Source organism: Anguilla rostrata, unplaced genomic scaffold, assembly GCF_018555375.3.
Source record: "Anguilla rostrata isolate EN2019 unplaced genomic scaffold, ASM1855537v3 scaf0203, whole genome shotgun sequence".
In the NCBI taxonomy this organism is placed as follows: Eukaryota; Metazoa; Chordata; class Actinopteri; order Anguilliformes; family Anguillidae; genus Anguilla; species Anguilla rostrata.
In genome coordinates, this window is record NW_026985757.1 from 2,298 (window position 1) to 12,956 (window position 10,659).

General features: G+C 40.9%; 1 protein-coding gene across 3 annotated transcripts; it reads left to right on the plus strand.

Annotated features, from left to right (window-relative positions):
* The first annotated feature begins 3,751 nt into the window (after positions 1–3,751).
* LOC135246355 (B-cell receptor CD22-like) lies at positions 3,752–8,922 on the plus strand. 3 transcript variants are annotated; one of them, XM_064319837.1, is made up of 4 exons: positions 3,752–4,595; positions 6,812–7,051; positions 7,315–7,584; positions 8,505–8,922. In XM_064319837.1, exons 1-4 carry the CDS (start codon positions 4,049–4,051, stop codon positions 8,771–8,773), a joined length of 1,326 nt encoding a protein of 441 aa, XP_064175907.1. In that variant the 5' UTR covers positions 3,752–4,048; the 3' UTR covers positions 8,774–8,922. The 3 variants fall into 3 exon arrangements, with proteins under 3 accessions (XP_064175907.1, XP_064175908.1, XP_064175909.1); XM_064319839.1 differs by lacking the exon at positions 3,752–4,595 and adding an exon at positions 6,129–6,723 and having other exon boundaries at positions 8,505–8,920; XM_064319838.1 differs by lacking the exon at positions 7,315–7,584 and having other exon boundaries at positions 3,753–4,595.
* The last annotated feature ends 1,737 nt before the right edge of the window (positions 8,923–10,659 follow it).

The window sequence follows — 10,659 nt, forward strand, 5'->3', positions numbered from 1 at the left end:
GCATACTGAAAGTAACTCTTAATTTTATTACTTTCCATGCTATCTGTTAAATGCTGAATATCAGTGATTTTTTTGTGGAATTTTGGTTATGGCTTAAAAAACAAAAGGCAATAATATAAGTTATGTTTTTTATATATATGTTCAGGCCGATGCAGCCATGCTCCAAACAACCTCAACAGTATTTTTGTAAGCCCTTCTCTCTGCCTCAGGTAAATAATTTAGTTACTTCAGTTCTGCTTATTAATGCCAGTGTACAGGGGTTACAATATCTATCAGAAGCGAAAATCTATTTAGAATTTCTATAATTTCATGTAACCTGTTTAACTCATTAGACAGGGAAAGCAAAAAATTAAAGACATATGTTACAGGAAATGGGAATCTAAATCTTACATACACATATATTGTTTAGATGCCCTACTGGCGGACATCTTTAACTGTTTTAAGCTACACTTGTATGTTGTCTAATCTGTGTTCGTCATTTGTCCGGTTATGTATTGTGTATGCACTGACACTTTTACACAAATGAAGTTCCTAACGCATACATAAAGTTATTTTGAATTTGAATTTGGTTCAGAGATTCTAGGCTGAGCAGAATCTTTTTACATTTGTTTTTTAACACACATCTGCTGTGAAATGTATAGCATACGATTGTGAAATATAGAGCATAGGATTAATCTGAAGTTCCTGTTCATGCTCAGCTCTGCAACAGAGATGAGTAGAGTTATTTGGCTTTATGACATGCACAGAACTGTAAATGAACTGCATTTACTGGTGTGCTCTATTCCTGAAGAATAGATTTTGCCATCATTTCAACTTTTGTGAAACTAAATTTTATTCTTGAAATAATGTGTGTGTGTGTGTGTGTGTGTGAGTGTCTCCTTTGTATAGTCCTCCAGACCCCTGTCTGAAAATATTACAGTCTCATATTGTATTATAGTCTGCGCAGATTATAATCTCCAAACTCAAGTCAATTTTAAAGGTAAATTCTTAGATGTTTTCAAAACAGTGTTTTAGTACTTAATTTTACATTGCCTTGTTGTATTGAGCCCATATTTATGTTTCTGTCTGGTTTTAGGTATTTGAAAGAATGCATATTTTATTTGTTTTCTTTACATACATTGTTTTTTTTCTGTGTATCAATGTATTATGGTTTATTTGAGCATTGTAATGCACTGTGAACCTCTAACCTCTGATCTGAAAAATATTATCATGATTTTCTTTGTATGGCCATCATGTTTTGCCTGCATTCCATTTAGTTCACATGTGGGGATCAAGTTCATCTCTGTGAAAGATTCTATAATAATACTATACAATATGTTTTATGTAGTAAAAGTCATCTTTATGAAATATCAGCATTGAAATGCAACTAATTATGTGCATGAAGGACCGTATAACAGGCAAAGCAAAGCCAGAGTTCTAAAAGGTCGCATGAACACCAACCACAGAAACAGTGCAGCAGCACCGGACACTGAACTGAGATGTGAAATAAAATAAAGAATAGAACAGGCTGCACGAAGTGAGCGGCATTTTAACTTCCTCCACTGTCTGTGGTAAGGGTGGCACTCGTCTGAAATTAGGCAGCTTCACCCACAGCCGTGCCCGCTACTCCTCTGCACAAAAGAGCCAAGCAGGGGCACCTCACAGTACCCGCTTTGAGGCCCCAGAGCAGTGCTCCAGGTGGGGATGGAAACTGCAATCTCAGATCTCCCAGAGTCACACTCTGGACCCCCAAACCACCATACTGCACTGCTGCCATACACAAAGATACAAAAACTACGTCTGTCCACTCCTTTCATCTTCTGTGAAAGTACAGTGTGTGCAATCTTTATGTTAATCAGCGGGTTATAGGCTAAGTTACAGCAGCGTTTTGTTGATGTTTCGGCTTCATGTCGAAAATCCGGTGCATGAAACATAAACACATGGTAGCAATGGTAAAGCATGCTGTTTGTGGCAGTAAAATTTACCTAGGATGGATAGATGGATGCAATACATTCAATCTACTTGTAGATGGGGCAGTTACTAAAATAGGGAAGTCCTGTATGTACATTTCAGATCAATTTCTTGGAAGATCTTTTACTAAACGGAATTAAATAATCTGGTTTAGGTAATGGATTTTGTATAGGGCTCCGGAATGTATGGGTGCTTACCTGTGCCTGATGCCTATCACACCTTTTACAGTCACTTTTATTTTAACCTCTACTGTACATGTATTGGAATAGGGGTGGCACGGTGGTGCAGTGGGTAGCACTGTCGCCTCACAGCAAGAAGGCACTGGGTTCGAATCTCGGTTTGGGGCCTTTCTGTCTGGAGTTTGCATGTACCTCCGGGTACTCCGGTTGCCTCCCACGGTCCAAAAACATGCAAATAGGCCAATTGGAGACTCTAAATTGCCCATAGGTATGAATGTGTGAGTGAATGGTGTGTGTTCCCTGCGATAGATTGGCAGCCTGTCCAGAGTGTATTCCTGCCTCTCGCCCAATGCATGCTTGGATAGGCTCCAGCACCAGCTCCAGCTCAGGATAAGCGGGTATAGATAATGGATGGATTGATGGATGTATTGGAATAGGCAAAGCCTCAGATCTTAGCATCAGTTTGTGTTGTAATCCGGAATCATTTTTGTAAACATAGTAGTTATGTTTATTTTATAAGCCTGGGGGCAAAGAAATGAGAATTACCCAGTCTTTTTGAAAAGGCACTACTGGTCCAGTCCAGACACAAAGCAAACGACTGTGTTTATTTTCTTCAGACTATTTTGTCTGATAAATTTTAAAACATGTATCACCTTCAGGAAGTGAGTCAGATCTCTAACACATTCTACTTTTATATTTAGTGTGAAACATTTTATTTGTGATCATATTCAGCCACACTGCTCTGTCTGTAAGGCTGTTTAATACTAATGGCTCATTAACAAACCACTGAGGCCAGATCAGAATTCTCTCCTGTTAAGTGTATTATCATATTATTTCATTTAGTCAAAACTACGTCACTTTTTTTTTGGTGGTGCAAGAAGTTTAAACTGGAATCAAATATAAAATATAAAAAATATAAAATAAAATGCATCTTCAGACTAGAAATGATTGCTGCCCCTTCTATATAAATATAATTCATCAAGTAAAAGGCTGTTTGAGTCTCTTCTTTCTGGAATCTTTGTGAGCTCTTCATAAAACCCAAAGCATTTTTAGGCATTAGCAGCACATTAACTCACTGTGTGTGCTCGTGTTGTAATTGTTAGTTTGGTATTTCTGGAATAATATCAAATACTCTAACAGTTTTTGTTTCTGCCATTCATTTTCACAGTTTAAATAATAATCAAGACCTGTATATGTGTATTTGGATGAATATTATCAATGTGATGCAGCCATGCTCATCAAAACCTTGTTGGTAATCGTCCTCTCCGTGTCAGGTAAAATTTTAATATTTTTTTTAGTTCTGATGTTTCAGTCTGCATATACAGTATTTATCCGCACGTGTTCCTGTTTATTTGTCTCCCTTCGTTATCTCAATCAGAAGCAACAACAGTGAATGCATTTAAATTGCTTTAAGGAATTTATATAATTTCTATGAAATAATGTTTTACAGTACATTAGTTTAGAGTAGTGCAACCTTTCTCATCTGAAGAGAGAAGGGAACAAAGAGAGAACTTATAAGAAGTTCCTCTTCACACCCAGCTTTAAAACTGAGGCAGAGGCTTGATATAAATATCTGTGGCTTTACGAAATGATCGGAGCTGTTGACTGTGCATGTTGCATTCTCAGAATGGTATTTTGGTCCACATATTTTAATAAAAACAGTTCATTTTCTCTGCAAGCATAATGCTGCTTTCTAGCACAGCTTGCTACTAAGCAAGACTTCCTGTACCTGCAAATCTCACATTTATTGGTGGCTACTGCCATCTACTGACATCAGTTAGTATTGAAATAGCTGACAGAGGGACAAATGATTATGCAGTTAATTTGTTTTAGTCTGCAAATTCTTATATCACTGAAAAAAACAACATATTGTGGGAAGGTCCAAAATAATATCAACAAAACCAACCACAGACATCACCATGCCTCCAGAACATATCCAGGGCTTCACATGTACAATTATTGATGTACTGTATAAGTTTGGTGCAGTAGTTTTAAAGTTTTGTAAATTGAATACCTTATCTGTCATGCTGCCAACACATCTGTGTTTTAAATGTGTGTATGTGCGTGTATGTGTGTCTGCATGTGTGCGTGTGTGTGTGTGTGTGTATTTTTCAGGTGTTCTGAGCCAGAGGGGATGGGGAGTGACTTACACCCCTGAGAGAATCTGTGCCTTAAAGGGGTCTTCAGTAAACATGAGCTGCACTTACTCATATCCCCCATCTCACACAGTGCAGAAAACATTCTGGGTTATTTATGACTGGAATAGTAAACAGGAGGGTGAAGACCTGTCCAAGGACTCAGAGTACTCTCACCGTGTGGAGTACCTGGGGAATAAGAACAGTGACTGCACCTTTAGAATAAACCAGCTGAGAGAAACTGATTCAGGAACATACCGCTTCAGGTTCCTGACTGACCATGTTAATAGAAAGTATACCAGCCAACTTGGTGTCACATTGGAAGTTACAGGTAATCATTTTAGGCTATAAACTCTGAATATTCTCCTCCTACAAGTACAACTGGAAGAGTGAAGAAGTGTGAGATGCTTTTTTACAGGTTTAATTTGCTATTTGCAGATCTACAGGTGATGGTGAATCCTGACACAGTGACAGAGGGACAGAGTGTGAGACTGACCTGTAGCAGCACCTGCACTCTGACTGGCAGCCCAGCCTTCATCTGGTACAGGGATGGATCTCCTCTGCCCTTCACTGATCAGATTCTCCTGTTCACAGCCAGGACTGAAGATGCAGGCAAATACTCCTGTGCTGTAAAAGGCTATGAGCATCTCCGTTCCCCTGCAGTGGCTCTTGATGTGATATGTGAGTAGATGGGGCCAAACTTGTGTGCTTCACACTATTTTTTTGCTGCCATTCTCACGGTAGAAATGCCATTCACTTTGAGCATTGCAGTTTCTCTTTTTCATCTCATGAGAGAGGGATGAAAAGAGAACTCATAATATGAAGTTCCTCTTCACACCCAGCTTTAAAACTGTAAGTGCTGTTATTGTGAAGTGGAAACGTACAGGAGCAACAACGTTTCAGCTGCGAAGCGATAGTCCACAAAAGGTCTCAGAATGGGATCACAGAGTGCTGAAGCACGTAGCACATAAAAATCGTCTGTCCTCGGTTGCAACACTCACTACAGAGTTCTAGATTGCCTCTGGAAGCAACATCAGCACAAGAACTGTTGGTTGGGAGCATCAAGAAATGGGTTTGCATGGCCAAGTAGCTGTACACAGGCCTAAGATCACCATGTGCAATGCGAAGCTTAGGCTGAAGTGATGTGAAGCACACCACCATTGAACTCTGTTGCAGGGGACACGCATTCTCTGGAGTGATGATTCAGGCTTCATTCACAATCTGGCAGTCTGACAGACAAATCAGGATTTAGCGAATGCCAGGAGAACGCTACCTGCTGAAATGCATAGTGCCGACTGTAAAATTTAATGGAGGAGGAATAATGTTCTGGGGTAGTTTTTCGTGGTTTGGGCTAGGCCCCTTAGGTCCAGAGAAGTACCTTGCTCAAGGGTACAATGGCAGTGTCCTACCCGGGAATCGAACCTGCGACTTTTCGGTTACAAGCCCAGTTCCTTACCCACTGTGCTACACTCCGTCCAAAAAATACAGTTTTTGGAAGACGCTTTCCTTTTTCAGTATGACAATGCCCCCGTGCACAAAGCGAGGTCCTTAAAGAAATGATTTTCCGAGTTTGTTGTTGAAGAACTTGACTGGCCTGCACAGAGCCCTGACTTCAGCCCCATTGAACACCTTAGGAATGATTTGAAATGCCAACTGCAAACCGGGCTTTATCGCTCAAAATTACTGCCCAACCTCACTACTGGTCTTGTGGCAGAATGGAAGTGAATCCTTGCAGCCATGTTCCAACATCTTGTGAAAAGCCTACCCAGAAGAGTGGAAGTGGTTATAGCAGCACGGAGGGGGGGGGGGGGGGGGTTAACTGCATATTACTGCCCATGGTTTTGGAATAAGATGTTCAAGACGCACATATGGGTGTGATGTTCATGTGTCCACAAACTTTTGGCCATGCAGTGAATCTCTGGTTCTACTAAATGATCAGAGCTGTTGATTGTTTACAATTTTTGATGTTCTATGTTTTTGGAGAAAAACTTAGGTGCTGTCGTTTTGACAATTGAATCCAAAATCTGTTATTTTACCAATACATCTGTGTGTAAAAGCACTGAGCAATATGTGTGTGTGTGTGTGTGTGTGTCTGTGTGTGTGAATTTCAGGTGTTCTGAGCCAGAGGGGATGGAGAGTGACTTACACCCCTGAGAGAATCTGTGCCTTAAAGTGGTCTTCAGTAGACATGAGCTGCACTTACTCATATCCCACATCTCACACAGTGCAGAAAACTTTCTGTTTTATTCACTGGAACAAGCCACAGGAGCCTGAGGACCTGTCCTTCAACCCAGAGTACTCTCACCGTGTGGAGTACCTGGGGGATAAGAAGAGTAACTGCACTTTTAGAATAAACCAGCTGAGAAAAAATGATTCAAAAACATACCGATTCAGGTTCCTGACTAACTGTGATGGTGGAAAATATACTGGAGAACCTGGGGTCACATTAGAAGTTACTGGTAATTATTTTATGCTATAAACTCAGAGGATTCTCCTCCTACAAGTATGACTGGAAGCTTTTTTACAGGTTTAATTTGCTGTTTACAGATCTACAGGTGATGGTGAATCCTGACACAGTGACAGAGGGACAGAGTGTGAGACTGATCTGTAGCACCACCTGCACTCTGACTGGCAGCCCAGCCTTCATCTGGTACAGGGACGGATCTCCTCTGTCCTTCACTGATCAGAGTCACCAGTTCACAGCCAGCAGTGAAGACCGAGGCAGCTACACCTGTGCTGTGAAAGGCTATGAGCTTCATTCCCCTGCAGTGGCTCTAAATGTGATTTGTGAGTGCTAGGCAAACTTCGTTGTCAATATTTGTGATTTTCAAAATTCTTCAAATCTCACAAATTTGAAAGATTTCAGCCATAATTTCCCACTAAATTGTACAGATTACCCTATGCTGCATGAGAATGTACTGACACTAAAGCACTGGATGAAATTTCAATACCTGAACACATGCTATGATGCAATGATTTGAAAACACTATGTCTGCCTGAGTCAGGTTTAAATTTCACATGCAACTACAAATCATTGTTCCCGCTTTCAGATCGTCCCAAGAGCATCTCAGTATCAGTGAGCCCCTCTGGTGAAATAGTGGAGGGCAGTTCAGTGACTCTGATCTGTAGCAGCGATGGCAACCCACCGGTGCAGAGATACACCTGGTATAAGAATAATAGAGCTGTATCCCCATGGGGAGGATCAGACCGGAGTTATACCATTAAAACCATCACACTGCTGGATGCAGGAGTATACTACTGTGAGGCACGGAATGTTATTGGGGCAGAACGATCTCCTCCTAAACATCTTGATGTGCAGTGTGAGTATATCAGTGCATCTGAGCTTCAGTCACACAGAGCAGAGAGTCAGTATCTCCTGAGTGTCTTTGGGTAACTTCACAGCAGTAAGACACTGAGTAAAGCAGTCACACTGGCCAGTAGAGGAGAAATCAGTTATAATTACATTATCATACAGTGATGAGTCTGATCATACTGACATGTCTTAGGTAAAATGTGTAGTCATTTTGAGTTTGCAAAGGGAAAAAAAGGTACAACATGCTGCTGTTCAACTTTAAAAATTAAGTTATCATTTTGAATGAAGATGCTAAAAAGACATATCAAAATACTTCTGTCACTCTTGAAAACTTGATTCTGCTATGTCATTTTCCAACTACCATAAAAAGCTACAGTATATCCTGTTCATTTTGTAACAAAGCATCATATACTGGGATATTTACTGTAACAGGTTCTGCAGTCATTTTCCCCACAAACCACACAATACGTCGTTGTTAGAGGCACCAAGGCTTTATTGTGCTCTCGATACCAAAAACGCGGAAACAAAAACAAAACACACACGATGAGGACGGGGATTAGATGGCATGCCGCTCTCACGTGCGTCTCTCATTCCAGCACCCCGGTCTCACTGCATGCAGAGCATATAAACCATTACCAATCAATTGTAACTGCAAACAGGCGTGGTTGTTAGCCAGCTATACTGCTCCCAATCTGCCTGCAGATGGCGCCCTGACCACACCATCCCTCCACATCACATTGTGAGATTTTAGCTCCATTATAAACATTACTTTGAAATAAATGTCTCTGCTAGTGTTTTGAGACGCAACACAGTGAGTGAGAAATTATATGAAATTTAGCACATTTTTCTAATGATTTTAGATGCTCCCAAGAACACCTCTGTGTGAATTTTATTTAAAACTGCAGAACCTGTTATTTTCTCTTTCAGATCCTCCGAAGAGCGTCTCAGTATCAGTGACCCCCTCTGGTGAAATAGTGGAGGGCAGTTCAGTGACTCTGACCTGCAGCAGTGATGCCAACCCACCAGTGCAGAGACACACCTGGTATAAGAATAATGGAAATGAACTCTCGTGGAAAGAATCCAGTTACACCATTAAAAGCATCACACTGCAGGATGCAGGAGAATACTACTGTGAGGCTGAGAATGCGATTGGGACAAAAAGATCTCAAATAACTCTCAAAGTGCTGTGTGAGTAATTCTGTACTGTCATTTAGAATGGCTTGGATGGGCAGCATCTTCAGTGAAAATAGCCTATGCATATATTTCTGAATGCTGCAGCCTGTTTGTTAAGCTATAAAGGAGATGAACATACAGTTTGATGTACTGCTGGGTGATATCATTAAATCATATGATGTAAAACATTGTGATGTGTTATGTACATATGTATATATGATACAGTAATATAGTAGTGTAGTCCATGTATAGTATATACTGTGTTTGTAATCTAAATATTGCATATGTATATCTAGTGAAGTGCCATATTTGTGGCTCTTCATTTCTGTGCGTTAAGCCTGAAATGCTGGAAGAACTGAGGTGGTGAACCCACTGCGGGTTTCCTTTAACTGAGCTGAGTAAGTGTGACATCTATATAAAACTGCAGGACCTGTTATTTTCTCTTTCAGATCGTCCTAAGAACACCTTAGTATCAGTGAGCCCCTCTGGTGAAATAGTGGAGGGCAGTTCAGTGACTCTGACCTGCAGCAGTGATGCCAACCCACCAGTGCAGAAATACACTTGGTATAAGAATAATAGAGCTGTATCCTCAAAGACAAGAGGACCAGTAGACAGTTACACCATTAAAACCATCACACTGCAGGATGCAGGAGAATACTACTGTGAGGCACAGAATAGGATTGGGACAAAAACATCTCCTCCTAAACGTCTTGATGTGCAGTGTGAGTATATCAGTGCATCTCAACTTCGGACACACAGAGCAGAGAGTCAGTATCTCCTGAGTGTCTTTGGGTAACTTCACAGCAGTAAGACACTGAGTAAAGCAGTCACACTGGCCAGTGGAGGAGAAATCAGATATAATTACATTACCATACAGTGATGAGCCTGATCATACTGACATGTCTTAAGTAAAACGTGTGGTCATTTTGAGTTTGCAAAGGGCAAAAAAGGTACCACATGCAGCTGTTCAACTTTTAAAAAATGAAGTTATCATTATTAATGAAGATGCTAAAAAGACATATCTAAATACTTCTGTCACTTTCAAAAACTTCATTCTGCTGTGTCCAGTTACCATAAAAAGCTACAGTATATCGAATTCATTTTGTAACAAAGCATGATATACTGGGATATTTACTGTAACAGGTTCTGCAGTCCTTTTCCCCACAAATCACACAATCCGTCGTTGTTAGAGGCACCAAGGCTTTATTGTGCGCTCGATACCAATAACATGGAAAAAAACCAAAACAAAACACGCACGATAAGGACGGGGATTAGATGGCATGCCGCTCCCGCGTGCGTCTCTCATTCCAGCACCCCGGTCTCACTGCAGGCAGAGCATATAATCTATTACCAATCAATTGTATTTGCAAACAGGCGTGGTTGTAAGCCAGTTATATTGCTCCCACTCCGCCTGCAGATGATGCCCTAACCACACCATCCCTCCACATCACATTGTGAGACTTCAGCTCCATTATAAACATTACTTTGAAATAAATGTCTCTGCTAGTGTATTGAGACACAACACAGTGAGTGAGAAATTATATGGAATTGAGCACATTTTACTAATGATTTTAGATGTTCCCAAGAATACCTCTGTGTGACATCTATATAAAACTGCAGGACCTGTTATTTTCTCTTTCAGATCCTCCTAAGAACACCTCAATATCAGCGAGCCCCTCTGGTGAAATAGAGGAGGGCAGTTCATTGACTCTGACCTGCAGCAGTGATGCCAGCCCACCAGTGCAGAACTACACCTGGGTCAAGAAGAATGACACTGGAGTCTGGCAGGCAGGATCAGGACAGAGTTTGAACTTTTCTAACTTTAGATCCTGGAACAGAGGACAGTACTGCTGTGAGGCACAGAACAGTCTTGGAGCTCAAAATGCTTCTGCTATACTGGTCACAGTGC

Excerpts from the sequence above, each read along its gene's own strand:
- LOC135246355 (XM_064319837.1), top strand. The coding sequence starts at position 4,049 with ATGCCTCCAGAACATATCCAGGGCTTCACATGTACAATTATTGATGTA. Across the intron at positions 4,596-6,811 it reads TGTCACATTGGAAGTTACAG|ATCTACAGGTGATGGTGAAT; the intron begins GTAATCATTTTA and ends TGCTGTTTACAG. Across the intron at positions 7,585-8,504 it reads TAAACATCTTGATGTGCAGT|ATCCTCCGAAGAGCGTCTCA; the intron begins GTGAGTATATCA and ends TTTCTCTTTCAG.